Source organism: Girardinichthys multiradiatus, chromosome 18 (genome assembly GCF_021462225.1).
Source record: "Girardinichthys multiradiatus isolate DD_20200921_A chromosome 18, DD_fGirMul_XY1, whole genome shotgun sequence".
In the NCBI taxonomy this organism is placed as follows: domain Eukaryota; kingdom Metazoa; phylum Chordata; class Actinopteri; order Cyprinodontiformes; family Goodeidae; genus Girardinichthys; species Girardinichthys multiradiatus.
Window position 1 is genome coordinate 22,301,765 of NC_061810.1, and position 15,634 is coordinate 22,317,398.

At 38.3% G+C, this 15,634-nt stretch overlaps 1 protein-coding gene across 7 annotated transcripts in view; it reads right to left on the minus strand.

Moving 5' to 3' along the window:
* Positions 1 to 15,634, minus strand: part of LOC124883772 (arf-GAP with Rho-GAP domain, ANK repeat and PH domain-containing protein 1-like) — an 88,142-nt gene that overhangs the window by 32,777 nt on the left and 39,731 nt on the right. For all 7 annotated transcript variants that reach the window (XM_047391089.1, XM_047391091.1, XM_047391090.1 and 4 more), the window contains 10 exons: positions 15,183 to 15,271; positions 15,015 to 15,097; positions 12,227 to 12,376; positions 11,989 to 12,058; positions 11,791 to 11,911; positions 11,478 to 11,662; positions 11,285 to 11,391; positions 9,379 to 9,578; positions 8,143 to 8,228; positions 7,238 to 7,420 (listed from right to left, as the gene is read on the minus strand). In XM_047391089.1, coding sequence (XP_047247045.1) covers positions 7,238 to 7,420; positions 8,143 to 8,228; positions 9,379 to 9,578; positions 11,285 to 11,391; positions 11,478 to 11,662; positions 11,791 to 11,911; positions 11,989 to 12,058; positions 12,227 to 12,376; positions 15,015 to 15,097; positions 15,183 to 15,271 — 1,274 coding nt within the window. The remainder of the gene's footprint in view (positions 1 to 7,237; positions 7,421 to 8,142; positions 8,229 to 9,378; positions 9,579 to 11,284; positions 11,392 to 11,477; positions 11,663 to 11,790; positions 11,912 to 11,988; positions 12,059 to 12,226; positions 12,377 to 15,014; positions 15,098 to 15,182; positions 15,272 to 15,634) is intronic.

Sequence of the window (15,634 nt, forward strand, 5' to 3'; positions counted from 1 at the left end):
TTATTAAAGATAAAAATGCGAGGCAGGTAAGCAATTGTGTGACAAAGGAATTAGTTAATGAACATAAAGACATTCTGAAAAGTTACAGTTACCTTAAAGATAATTTAAGAAAGAAACAGATAAGATACAAAAAAAAAAAACTACAAGGACCTGTTTTCCATTTTCCAGAAAGCTTACGAACATCTGATTGGCTGCACACTGATGAACTTGTTGGCACTGCTGCAGCAAAAAGCTCTCAGCCAGGTTGTTTTTGCATGTAGCTTGCATTGTCTACCCATGCATGCATAGGTTATCTCCAGGTACTATGGCTTCCTCTTAAAGACCAAATGTGTGCATGCAAAGTAAACTGGTCTCTCTAAATTGCCCATTACCAGATTGACGTGCAGCATTGGGTGAAACTTGATATAGCCCAGAAAAATAACTCTCTCATTCACAAATGGTGCATGGCTGCTCACAAGCTATAAATCAGGGCAGCGTAATGTTTTGAAATGGTGGATTGTTATTATACCAACCATGTGTAGTGCTTTTGTAAACTAAACAAAGCCAATCTGCTGTTCCATACGGACACACGTGTGAGAGCAGTTCATGTAGGTTAGTGAGCTGCTCAGATAAAGCCGAGCAAGTTCCCTTTGACCGAGTGAGATGAACCAATTGGAGCAAAAGTACAATGAGCAATAGGTTGTTTGAGTATTTAAGATCTCATCTTTCAACATCTGCTGCCTATGAAACAGTAAAAACACACACACAGAGGAGAGAAGGGAATACAAGAATCCTACTCAGTCTCCCCGGAGAGAAAGAGAGACAGAGGGAGATTTTTATCTGGGTGTGTCTTAAAAATCACAGACCTCCATCTGGCCTTTGCAGTTTCATTGAATGGAGTTGGTGGAAAACGAAGAGATGAGGAGAAACAGAAGAAAGGAAAATATTATGAAAAGAAGATGAAAGGATTCGAGTCTCCATATTTAATCAGACGGTGATTATACTTGGCTGGAAACTCAACATATAGAAACAGACACCAACTCATGCAAAGACACAATAGGCCAAAACTACACCCACACTGCCACACATACTGTACAAACACTTGTATATTAAAACCAGATGAGAACAACACAGACATGCTCCAGCATTACATCACCAGGAACAATTTACAGAGAGAGGGAGAGGTGAAAATCCAGACAAATAAAAGGGAGAAGAATGAGAGAAGAATGAACACAAAACCAGAAAGTTTAGAGAGACATAAACAAAAAAGGAGAGGGTAAATAACTGGAAAATAAACAGAAAAGCCGAATGCTTCCGGGGCGATCTCAGTACAGAGAAGAAGGGAGCTATTGTCTGAAATTCTACATTGTGAATGGGGAAATGAGGCACTTGGCTGAAAGTGAAAAAAAATTTTATACAAAGGAATTAGCAACAATGAATCAACAGATTTTCCTCTGAGAACTTCACTTTACAAATTTAAGGTTAAAAAAACAAGCCAACAAAAGCAACCTCTGGGCCTAATTTGCTTTGACCAGTACAACAAACATTCAGATTATAAAAGCAAACTCATTATACTGTAGCTAGTAATACCCTGCCACGTTGTTGCGTATCTGCTTTCAGCATTGCCTTTCGATACATCAGGTACTGTAGCATATGCAATGTGATCACCATCTAAGTCGGGCTGCTACAGATTTTTTTCAAGATGCTGAAAATTTCTGTAACATCTGCAATGAAACTGAGAGAGGCAATATGGAATTTACCCATAGGTAAATCAAATGTTGTAGAAATGCCCTGATAACTATGCAACATAATATCAGACTACTTAGGGCTGAAACGGTTCCTCGAAGGATTCGAGTACCTCGATTACTAAAATTAAATTTGTTAAATTCTGTTTAACTATGGATAGGTTATGTCGAATTGTTTTTCATTTTTTGTCTATTTTTGCACTGAAAAAACAGGACATGTGTAGCTTGGCACTTAAGTACACAACAAAGGTTCTATTTTATCTGTATAACATTCTGCTTTTTGATGTTAAGAAAATCTGTTTAAAAATGCTGAATGCAATATGCAAGTGACACTTTATGCACTTTTGTTTGTTACCATTTTTGCTACAGAGGCGGCTAGCATTGCATTGATGTTAAATCAACCAGAAAGGTCTTAGCTCTTGACATATTCATGCATCCTTTGCTACAAAAGCTTGCCATGTTATTGCATGTTAAGCGATAAAAATGTTATTTTTATAAAAGGAATCAAATTATTTGTTTACTTGCATTTTTGCTTTCATATATTTGTATGACTCATAAATTAAGCCTAAGAAGTTAAAAGAAAAATCACCAGAATGCAACAATTTTTTATCTAATTACTCAATTATTCATCAAACTAAATCAATAGAATTTTCAATTACTAAAATAATTCTTAGCTACAGCATTAATGCTACACTATGCAGTCTCTATCTGCACTGGTGAAGATCTGCTCACCACAACATGCCAAATGCTTGAAGTGGCTCCAACTGACAACAGCCTGACCTACTTTCTGATTAATTCAGATGTAGTCTGTGTATAGAGCACTGAACATCCATCTCTAGATACACAAGTGATCATTAAGCATAAACAAACATGACGTCACAAAAAAAGTAACTTACTCTGCTCTAATCAGTAGCACACTGTAAATTGTACATAACACATATGGAGAAAAAAATACAGAGCACATTCTAAGTACTACAAAAACTTCATAGACATGAACAGACTTCATGTTTCACATTATGCACTTTGTTCCTGTTTGCACTAAAATCAGGTTATAGATAAGCCATCGTACATGGCAATAAAACAAACTGTGTAACAGCAGCTAAAACTCAAACGTTTTGTTCCACAAAAAAAATGGTCTTACTTGTCACTAAGCTGTGTAAAGACATTCTCACTTGGTCAGGATTTTATAAACTCAGTGTCATACTGTACATTTTTAACTCTTCGTGCTTGCTTGATATCTCAGTCTCAGATGATCTTGGCAAACAACAGAGAATGCGACATTTCAAGCAGGCTATGAAAAGCTTTATGTAACAGCACACCACAGAGAAAGTTCGTCCTATGAATGGCTATCATTTGATTCTGAGCTTAATGATGCCAAACCAGTATGTGTCCTCTTAAAAACACAAAAACTGAGCTAACCTCCAGCTGTGTTTTCTTTGGCTCTGAGTCATTCTGCCTTTTTGAGCTGACTGCCATCCAAGAAATGAAACAAAATTTTGTAAAAAAATAAAATAAATAATAATAATTAGCTCGCAACCATGACTCGGTCTTGTTCATACTAAGGAGCGGGTGAATAGATTTGTGCACAAATGATCCCAGTAACTAACAAGCTAATGTTAGCTTCTTACAGTCACAATTTTACAGAGCAGGACAGCAATAATGTTATTCCACACAATCACTTGCGTCACTAGCACTTGTGTTCATTTTTTCAATTTGCCAAGTTTTAGGATCAAAATGAAATTTCAATAAAGAACTATTAAAATATTATTAACACAAAGATTCAGTGCGTTAGACTAGCAGTTAGCATAAATAGCTGTTTTTCTTCTTTACATAAAAGTAATCATGTTAAAATTTTTTGAGTGAATACATTTGAGTGAATAGTTATACCACAAATCTGCATTATTTTCACTCAAGATGATCATACTGTGAAAATCTGACGACAGCCCATATATTGCCATACTTAAATCTAAAAAATGGCAAGGATGGTTTTGGCAAGTTAGTTTAATGAATCAATCATTGAGCTGTTTTCCCTCTGTGACCTAATTATCAGGATGGCGCTCTAAAAAACTTCCCATTGATATGATTGAAAATTATGCAGAAGAGTTTTGACATTAACTACACAGAGAAATCAGATTTTCCAGCTTTACTTTAGCTTTGTTTTTTAATTGGCTTCATATTTAGAATCCAGAATTCAATCCAGAACCAAATGAAATCCTTTTACTCACACTCTGATAAAGACCCTTGAAAAATGTTACACTGGAACAGTGTACCACCTTAATCTCGCGATTATTTAAAACTTATAATCAGGTCCTCCAACGGCATCCTAGGTGGTTTTAAACATGCGCTGCATTGGAGATGTACAAATACAGGTGGACACAGCACTCCCCCAGGACGTCTTGTGGACACTGTCCAACCAACACAACATCTGCTCTAACCAATGTGTTGTAAAGAAAACGCAGCCATAATTTCCTGTATTTTGTCCTGCCTCCTGGGCGCTGCAGACAGACACTGCCCCCACCGTTTCCAACTGGGTGAGAGCATCTCCAGAATAAAGTCCCTCTCTGTTAAGGAGCATATGTGACCACACTTTCTCCTGCACACCTTCAGTATTTACAGGTGAAAACATTTATGGTTTCTGCTCGTATAGGCTCTGCCCGCCGGAGGACCTCTGTCTGCCTTGACTGTATGCCACTAACTTCTTAGGTTGACCTTTTAACCTTCTTTCCACCTTCTGCGGCCAACTCTGGCTTTCTTTCTGAACATCTCTAACTTGTCTGGCCAACCTGCACAAACTTTGTTCATGTGTATCCCTCGTTTTTCCATTTTTGCCAATTCCTCCTCCTAGTTTGCCAACACCCAACCAGTCCAGTAATCTGGTTCTGATAGAGATGCATTGCAGTAAAAATAGATATGTTCCTTCCTTGTACAGAGTGCGCAGAGTGATATGACTTTTAGTGGTGAATTGCTGAAGCATAAAGAATTAATTGAACTACGAATCAATAGTTGGCTGTGTGATAAAGTGTCATGTGAGCAAATTACAGTGGAATGGTGTTGACCTATGAGCACACATGAACAAAACCAAAAAAGGCACACAAGCATGCCCACACATGCACATTAATATGCATGTTAACATATCCCAGCCCACTACAGGGAGCAAAATACACACAATCACTTCAGTGTGCTCTCACAAGTACAAATATACAGATATATTAGTCTTTTCTGAAGCCTCAAAATTATGCAACATAAGCACCCTCTCACATGCATTTGAGCAGTTTCACAGAGATAACATTCAGAGACTCAAAGTCCACTCTAAGACTGCTGGCCCTTCTTAAAAGACACATATATCCATTGATGTTCATAACAAAACCAACCTTGTGGAAAACAGAGATGTAGGCACACAGAATATTTTCACTACCCTCTCCTGCAAGCACACAGATTTCAACTTCAGGTTTTCAGTTCCCCTTGACACATGGTTTTAGCTAGACACTCATAGAAAATCATAACAGGTTTACAATATAAAAACTTACAACGCTTTGAGGTAGACAGAGAGCTTAAAAGCAACTTACAAATGAGAAAAAAAGCCAGGAGGGAGTAGATCAACGTTCTAAAGCAGTCCCAGCCAAACAATGAGGAAAGAAGGACCAAGAGCAGTGGAGGGTGGGAGAGGCGGAGTTAGAGCACATTCCTGTTAAATCAGTGAGTAGTGATGTCACATTTAGGAAAAAAGAAAAACACAAAACGAAAACTGTGAACTAAGCCAGGACTGCATCAATACACTTAAATTTAGTAAAATGTACTCAAATGAAACACACATAATGTTGACCATACGTATTCTTAATCTTTTCTGGCATAACTACAAAATTGCCAAAAACAGATATTTTTCTAAGATACAACCAAGTAAAAAAAAAAAGAAGCTATACACAGAAGAATTTCAAGAATTTTGACAATAGACAACAACAAAACAGGTAGAGAAGCTGTCAGCAATCTCCTGCCAAAAACGTAACTTAAAAATGCAGAAGAGCTCAAATTCCCAGCAACAGAAAAAAGGAGTAGCATAAAATTCTTTTAACCTTCTTTATCTCCAGCACATCGCAAACACCGTGACTCACACACACACACGCTAACACACACACACACGTATAAATACACACCCGCTTTAGGGAGGAAAAGGAATAACTCATAGTCAGGTGTTAAATGTGACTCAACAACACTGTGTCTGAGAGCTGTTCACATTGTTGCTGAATGTGGGTTAAGTAGCGCTTAAGTGACCCAACTTAAACTGAAACGCTAAGACTTTTTACCACACATTATGAACCTCAGCAAAACCAGAACAACAAAGAAGAATCTTAGACAGGTCCACAATGTTCTGCAGCAAAAATGTTCCACAAAGTCCTAAAACAGACTGGGGGTGCAGAGAGAAAACCTGCTTTTCACTCTGGGGGGGATTGTACCCGAGATGCTTTGCAAAATGTTCTCCAAGGTAAAAGTTAAGTCAGTAATTTACAGTAGCAAAAAGACAACATCCATCATTTTATGTGTATTAGGGTTAGAGCAATGAACATTTTCATTTCTGCTCGAAATTAAAACGAGCTTTTGAGTTTAGCTCCATCTATGTGATCTTTGGTACCCTGACTGGTTGGGAAATACTGCTAAAAGAGATATATGCCACACGTTATAGGAGAAAAATGAAAAAAACAACACAAATGCACCAACCAAAGTTTTGTCGCTGATTTCCAATTTCCATTTTTTGTTAAGTTTTGACCTGCCTAAACCATCGATCCATCCACCGTCCATAGCCGCTTGTCCTTTCCGGTTGGGGGGCTGGTGCCTATCTCCAGTGGTACTGAGCGCAAGGCGGGGTCCACACTGGTCATTTTCAGCTGTTTTGGAGTTAATGAAATTACCAACAGGTGCCCTAAAGGGGCAACAATGAGACGACCCCAAAAACAGGAATGATTTTGCAGGTGGATGCCACAGACAGTTTTACCCCACTCATAATTTTTTTTCTACTGCTTTTCAGTAGTTATGCATTTGACCAGGGTCAGTGTCAGTAATATATATAAATACAAACCATAGACAAGATAAAGTACAATAATCTAAGCACTATATGCATAGAAGGAAGATGTAAGTGAAGTGGGGAAGTATTTGCTGTATTGTACATGATGATGTCAGCAGCCTAAGCCTAAATGGTCATCTACAATGCTCCTCTGTCTGTGGAGAAATTCTAACTAAAACTAAACCTAATTATACAAGGAGATAATACAGTAAAAGTCCTAGGGTTGGGAATCGAGCCCTGGACGGCAGCACAGTCTACCTCTACACCACATAATACGCCAAAATTGTAGATTCTAAATGATGACATTTCCAAAAGGCTGCCAACCCTTCAAATTGAGCATTTTCCATGAGAGACAAAGTCTGAAACCTCAAAAGAATAGGACAGCAATGTCAATCTGTTCAGCCTGTACTTCCTATTGGAAATACATAGAAGACTTTAAATAGTGATTTCAACTTACATTGTTAAGCTCTCTCTGGTTCCCATACAACGGATGGTATTTTCTGTATTTGCCCTGGCGATACTTGTTAGTGATGAAGCGCCGCCTGTCTTCACTGCAACTAGAGGGCGACAGAGCTTCACTTGGCGGGACGTTAGCGGCCCAGAAAGTGTTCACCCGCTCGTTCCCGAGCCCTAGGAAAACCTGTGTCATTGATAAATAGAGCAATTAAAATTTGAAGTGAGAAATCAGAATTCAGAGAAAAAGATAATAATTGGGCTAATCAGAGGATCTAACAGTTTCAGTGACATCCGCTCCATATAATGTTTTTCCAAGCTGTTATTTATAAAGCTGCTCTCCTCTCACTATTTCCAATCAATTTAAATTAAGTAGCATTTGTGTCACAACTTTTCATATATATTGAGTGTAAATCATGTGTGATGGAGGAAACAAGATAACAATTTCAGAGTAAATGTATTACTGACAGTTACTGTTAAATAATGCATGGTCATTCTAAAACAGGGGTGCCAAGTCCAATCCTCCAGAGCAACTATCCTCCAACTTTAGGATGCCTCCCTTCTCCCTCTTGTGATTGTAATTAATGGCTTGTTACTAGGCCTCTGCAGAGCTGAATGACATCCTGATGAGGGAATTCAACTATTCAGGTGCTTTGCAGGATATATATATATACATATACATATATATATATATATACATATATATATATATATATTTATTTTATTTTAATTTTTTTTGCTGCTCAAATTACCAGGAAGCTATAAAGAGCAATAAACTCAGGAAGAAAGTCAAGCCTTAATATTTATTAAACTATCCTTAATGTAACTAAATAATTGGATTCTCCCTTTAAATAATCATCCTCAGTGAGTATCTGAATTAGATTGTGACACAGCAGTCTGCTTGTTTACCTGGATGAGCTCCTCTGTCCACACTTTCTTATCCATCTTCAGACTTCGTACTTTAGAGATACTCGGACCCAGCCCTCGGTGTTCTCCTGAAGCATCCACATTCAAATTAAATCCTGATCATGTCTGACCCATTTCAAATACTTTAACTGTGCCATAAATCCTGTAAAGGCTTGATAAGTTACACTAATATAGTTGTGGTGAAAATGAAGTACACCCTCTTTCATTTTTAGGATTTTATAGTTTCTGTAGTTATGCAACCACAAGTTTAAAACAAACTTGGAATTCTGGCAGTTTGCTGCTTTGAAAAGACAATGTCGACGTGGAAAGACATCAGCAATGATCTTAGAGAAACCTTTGGTGCTGTTTATCTGTCTGGACAAGTGGTTGTCAGGCCATTTTCAAATAATTTCATATAGATTATTTCACAGATTAGTCACAAATGGAAAATATTTAAGACCATTGCTAGTCTTCCCAGGAGCAAATTCCCCAGTAAACTCACCTCAAGGTCAAACCATGCAACGCTCACAAAATGTTCAAAAAGTCTAATAGCACCATATCAGACCTTCGCTGGCATGTTAAATGTAAAACATTATACAGTACCAACAGAAAAAAAGACAGAACAAGCATGACTTGTTTGGATTGGTTACCAGGGGAAAGCCTTTTTTCACTCAAAGGATCACGAAGCACGACTTATAAAACAATGTTGGATGAGTCCAAAGTGACGATGTTTGGCCACAATGCACACCTCCATCCTTGACGAAAACCAAACCCACCACATCAGTATAACAACCTAATGCCAACTGATAGGCATGGTGGTGGAAGGATGATGATTTGGGCTTGTTTTATAGCCATAGCACCTGCGTGTCTCACAGCCACTGATTGCACCATGAACTCCTTGGTATACCACAGTGTTTTAGTCAAGTGTAAGACTTATTGTTTGACAGGTGAAGCTTCACCCAAGCTGAGTCAAAACCAGTCAAAAACAAATGCCTGCAAACCTCAACGGACTGAAACAAAGTTGTATAGAACAATGGGCCAACATACCTCTATAGCAGTAAGAGAGACTGAAAAGGTCATACAGAAAATTAGTTCAGCTTATTATGTGTTCCATTTAGTTTTTTCCCACAGCTTTGTTGGTTTAATAAACAATGACAGTCCGGAAAGTGTTGCATAATCTTCTACACTTGTGGTAAACAAAACTAAACTTGATGCACATCCAAATACACTCACACCAACCTGCACATCTCTTGCAGATCACCACACACAAGTTGATGGCTGCCCAGTCTGGATTCGGAGCGCTGCAGTCAGCACACAAACTGTTACTAGGCTCCGCCCAGATCCTCTCGACCACCTCGCTGTTGGACAGCGCCTCTCCTATGGCGTTCCTCATGGCCTTCACCCACTGCTCCCTCGTCTGCTCCGACTCCGCTATAAAACTGTGGAAACAGGCAAACCGAGGCCATGGAGAGAATTTGAATTGAGAAATAATTCATCCAAATATGAATAAAAGTATTTTGTTTTCATCATGCACAACAGAAATCTACAGTCATGCTCAAATGAATAGCAGCTCGACATCAGTAATTATCAATCACTGGTAGAAATTACATTCTGCAAGGCAAACAATATACTAGTAGGTATCGTAGAGTCAAAGGAAACCCACTATCATGACGTCATGCATGCTGTGGATTATGTGTAAAGATCAACCATCATTATTTGAATAGTTTCTAAATGATTTTGAAAACCTGATGTCAAACATGTCCTTATTTAAAGACAAAGGACACAAATAAAGCATTTCTCTCCCCTCTGAAAATCACAATATTGAACCATTTCACACAATGTTCAGAAGAACAGCACAATTTAAATAAAAAGTTTAGCAGAGAGGGAAAAACATATAAAAAGTTCAGAAAACAATTTGCTGCTCAACCAAAATGATCTCATACGCTTTAAAATGGAAACTAAAACCAGAAAGATGTAGTAGAAAATGGAAAATAGGACATACGTTTCTGATGTGATCTGACTTTCCGACAACACCAAGTTGTTGTGATGCAGTCACAACACACACACATCAGAAAACAGTCTACAGAAAAATGCAGGGCTTTCCACAGTTCCCCATCCTGTCAATGACCACATGTGCTTGTGCACATATGTTAACATCCCCCCTCCCCCAATCATCACAACAGCTTTTCTCATTCTTGTAAGATCAGGCCAATCTGACAGTAAAACATTATGATTTCTATCATTTCTATAAGCAGCCTAACAACACAACGCGCCAATTCAGCCACTGATTTACAATGAAGTGATTTTATGTTGCTTTTTAAAAAATAAATAGAAACTTGGAACAAAGTAAATTGCTTCTTAGTTTTCACATGTTAGTACAAAAATATACTGTAAGAATTGTAAAAACAGCTACCTGGGGAACGTTTTGGGTATATTTTGCTAGTCCAGAGATAATAAAAACAACTATCCTTATTTTCAAGATCGATTTACTAATACACCAACAAAAATCACAACTAGATTATGCATGCTAAATAATAGCAATGGCCAGTGGGAGACAGCTGCACTGCAGGCTATTGAGAAAAGCATTAAATATTAATTACTAACATTAAATAAGTAAACCCCACAGAGAATCTGTGAGGTCTCATCAAGAGGAAGATATGAAACACCAAAAGAGACGACCTGAAGGCTGCAACATAGGCCTCCTTAACACCTCAGCAGAGCAACAAGCTGATCACAACCACGTCACGTTGCACTGATGCAGTAAGTCATGCAAACTCCGTTTTGAGCACACATACAGTACAGGATGTGGACTTGCTTTTCAGTAGGCTGACATTTATTTATTAAAATCGTTTGTTTATTTGTCTCATATTTTTATATTCTGACAAACTGAATCTTTTTGGGCTTTCATTAGATGTCAGCTTTAAAATGAACTGAAATAAACACAAAACAGAACAACTGTGTTGAATGAACCTATATAATACATGACTTTTACTTTTTAGATTGAATGGCAGAAATAAATTTAGTTTCAGTTCATTATAATTTATTTACATTGACCTTTACGATTACTGTTGTACAACTGAAAGAGCCTCATAAGTTGTTCTTCTGTTTGTTTGTTTGTTTGTTTTGCTTTCTTCAACCAGATTACCTGAATATGCGGTAAGGTGTGGTGAGATCAAAGCTACGACGATCTGAGTCTTTCACATTTCCTACGTTCATATCAATGGATGTTATTCCCACTCCAATACGAAAGTCCTGGAAGAAAAATGAAAACAGTTGTTTTTTTCCCCATCACCCAAAAACACAATATTGATATATATTTGATCTTTAAAGTCTCTTACATCTATGTTTTTATAGAGGAAGACTTTATCTGAAGCAACAACAGTGTAAAGTTTGGAGCGTAGTCCTCTGAGCTCCAAATAGCCCTGAGAGTCTGGGGCCAACGATGAACCTGCGTTCATGGTGCTTTGGCTTTGGCGCCCCCCGGTGCAGTCCCGCAGTACAGTCACCCATTCATTTCGTTCAGCTGCAATAGACGACCAAAAAACACATGCTTTTGGTAAAACAGAGTGCACAAATTAAAAAGCGATAACTAGGAACTTGTGCACTGTAAACTGCATTGGTGAGAATATATATAACAAAGAAAAAAAAGACCTTCGCTTTCAGCCCTGAAGATAAATGTTCGGTTGTTTGTGGCAACCTCAAACTTCAGCTCCCCCACGCTGGACACATTAGTGATAAATACTGTTGAGATGAACCCCTTGGAATACACCTCCTACAACACAACACAACAGTTAAATCTGTGCACATGTAGGACTGAAATATTTAAAAAGGTACATCGTCTTTCGTCACCTTTTCATTATCAAAGTATCTTAGATAGTCAACCTCTAGCTTAACCCATCGTCTTTGGTAATAAAGAGCCCTGTGTGTGAGGAAACATAGAACACCATTTTAATAAACATTCAACTATTTTAACATAACACAAGTGGCGCCAAAGAGCTCTCCTGTGGGTAACATTTTTACTAATTCATTGTCACTATTATAAAGAGTTTCGTACTCCATGATAAGTTTTTAAATCAGTGATTTTTACCCCTGTGGTGGATTCTTGTCCAGCCATCCCATCTTGATGACAGTAGAGTGTTGGGAACTGTCTTCCTTAATGGGTGTAGACAGTCTGCCGGTGTGAGGCAGGCAGAAGCTGCCAGTCTGGCTGCCGATCTCACTCTGCCAAGGGGGGGAGCTGCACAGGAACGAGTCAAACAAGCACATCATATGTTGGAAGGTAAAGTTAGATTGAGAGCTCAAAAAAGTGGGTAAGGATAAAATGAAATATCTTTAATTATTTAAGACGCGTCAAATGGATCAATCAAATGTTTAGGAAAAAAGCCCGGGAAAGTTAATGAATGTTGAGCATTAAAGATTGTTTTTTTTCACCATTTTTAGCATGAATACAGGAACTGTGAAAAAGTAAATTCCTTCTTACAAATGCCTTCTGTTTTTGCTTTTATCCACATTTATGCTTCAGATCATCGAAAGAAATACATTTAATATCAGACAGAGACAACCAAAGTCAGGGATCTCCAACTCCAGTCCTTGAGAGCTGGTGTCCCGAAACCTTTAGATGTCCAACATACCTGACTCACATCCAGAAGTTGCAGGACTGGATTTTGACACCGACCCTGACCTAATTAAATATAACGACCGGTTTGTAAAATCATGAATAAATTGTAATCCAAAACATTTTTGAAAAGCTGAGTTCAACTTCACTAGTCACACGTAGGCCTGCTTATGAAAGACCTACTGTCTGGCAACATGAAGTGGGCAAAAAAGAGCTCAAACAGCAACACACCATACACCAACCAGCGTTACTGCAGCGATGGTGGCAGGGGTTCGTCTTGTAACCGGTGGGTTGCCGGTTCGAGCCCCTGCTATGTCTGTTGCTGTTGTGCCCTTCGGCAAGACACTTTGCCCACCTTGCCTGTGTATGGCAGCCTCATTTCTGTCAGTCTGCCCTTGGGCAGCTGTGGCTACCATTGTAGCTTCCCACTGTCAGTGTGTGTATGACTGAATGTAGTGTGAAGCGCTTTGAGGTCTCTGGAGACTTTATAAGACGCTATACAAGTACAGGCCATTTACCATTAATAGAGAGAAAACATCCACACTGACAGTCAAACACAGAACTGATATGATGGTGTGTTGCTAATTTGCTGCATCAGGACCCGGATGATTTCCTATAACTGATGGAACCATAAATTCCAAAACTCTAAGAGATCTGAATGCTTTACGGTAATTACATATTTTTTCCACACATATCTGCACTTTTTCAACATAAAACCTAAACATAAATCCTCATGAAGTTTACACACTGCAAACTAAAGTGGCATCGCTGTGCTTACACACAACAAGCTATCACTGGAGAATGAACTGGGTGACAACAGTGCTGTTGACTAGACCAGAGTAATGCATGCTTTACCTCTATCCCACATCTGCATATGATAGTTCAGGTCTGACACCACCCCAGTTCCTATCTCAGAGGATTGTCAGTGCTGGGTGAATTTTAAACCCCTCATACTAGCTTAGTACTTGCACACGACACTGATGCCAATTAAAGTCATTATCAGGTGCATCAGAACTCATCTGTATAACAAAGTAGTCAAGAGTAAAATATGAAGCAATCTCTCAGACAGCTGAAGTTTGGCCCAACTAGGATCGTCAACCTATAATTAATACAGAGAAAGCCTAAATCTACAACAAAATACCTGAAAAAACTGAAGAACAAAGTAATGATACACCAAGGAATTGGTTAGTGAGTTGAGCTTGATGGACCCTGGAATGACCGGTCAGAAACTCAAAAATACAATCTTGTTCTGATCTGTCAGTACATCATACTAAGCTCTTCCAGTGCTCTTCAGTGTGGATGCAGTTACTGAGAGAGAAGGACTCCAAGATACTTATTTTAAGTGAGGTGTTAAAAAATGAAGACAGAGGAGGACAGAGATGTAAGAAGCTGTTTGAAAGCAAACCGTATTTTCTATGAGAACATACCAGCTGTTCATTCAGGCTGCTACTTTTAAACAAGGAACTAAGACACTAACAAGGCTGAACAAATAGTATTACAGAAATGTACTCTGTTGTATATTTTTGAGCTTTCATTATCTAGAACTATGATGTTTAAATAGTACAGTCAAAGCTCTGGCCTCAACTTGAACGAAATGCTGCGGAAATTTAAGACCCGCGCATAATTTTAATGGCCATCAACCATTAAATAGATTCCTTTTGCTCTGTCTCTTTTTTAATGTTTAATCCTGAAGTCTGAACTTAACCAAGAAAAGGAGGACAGAAGTGCTATATAAATTGTTCTTGTTTCTTTTTTGGCTGTCTGGATGTGATATTGACGTGGTCTAAGAGTGGTTTTGGTAGGTCAGTAGGTCACGGTTTCCTGTTAATTCATTTGTGTATGGCTCTGACTGTGGTTCACTGGAGTCCCAAAAGCTTAGAGATGGCTTTGCAACCCTTTCCAGACTCCATATGTCATTGACTTTGTTTCTCATCAGTTCTTGAATTTCTTTAGATCAGAGAATGATGTGTTGCTTTTTGAGCTCTTTTAGCCTACTTCATGTTGTCAGACAGGTTCCATTTAGGTCATTTCTTGATTATACAGGTCTGGTTAGAGTAATTGAACCTAGCTTTCAAAACTGTTTATTCACAAATAAATGTGACAGAAATAGCAGAAGAAATCTGTAAGGAAACAAAATACTGTATGTCAGGAGCTAAGACCTGGTGAAAATGTATAAAACTAAACAAAAGTGTTCTGTTTTTTTATCATTTACAAAGACCAAGTACTAAAATGATCACAATACTGAAGCAGCTTCACTCACTGATCTTCATCTAACAGCTCGTCATCACTATAAAAAGAACAGACCCGTTCTTTTTGGTTATTGGGCACTTGCAGGGACATGTCCTGTTGGAAGAGACAATTGGTGGTCACATTATGTAGCAGAAAGCAGAAGGAGTGAAGGGTTATCACATGCTATACATCTCTTTACCCTGTCTGCCACCTTCCTTCGCTGGACACTGGAGTTAAACAGGTCTGTATCCTCGTAGTCATCAGAACTATTATCAGCTGAAATACAGACTGGAAAAAGAAGGAAATGAAAAGTTGCAAAGTTTAAGTTAGAACAAAATGGACTGGCAGAAGAAAATTGAAAAAAATTTCACAAATGCGAGCAATGAGATTTCAGGCCTCATCTTTAAAGTTAAACAACATGGTTCTAATTAGAGAGCTCTGAGACCCGCTATCTTTAGCTATTAGTTTGGAAAACCATAAATATTACTACCCTGAGGTACTAGGCTCTGAATTCAGAGAATATTTACATAAACCTATTCAGGACATAATAGGTAGCAACATCCAATTTGAAGCTGACACAAAAAATGCAGTGTTTCACTCTGTGTTGTTATTGTCGCCACTTTTGTGGAAAATGCAGAAATACCTGCTGAA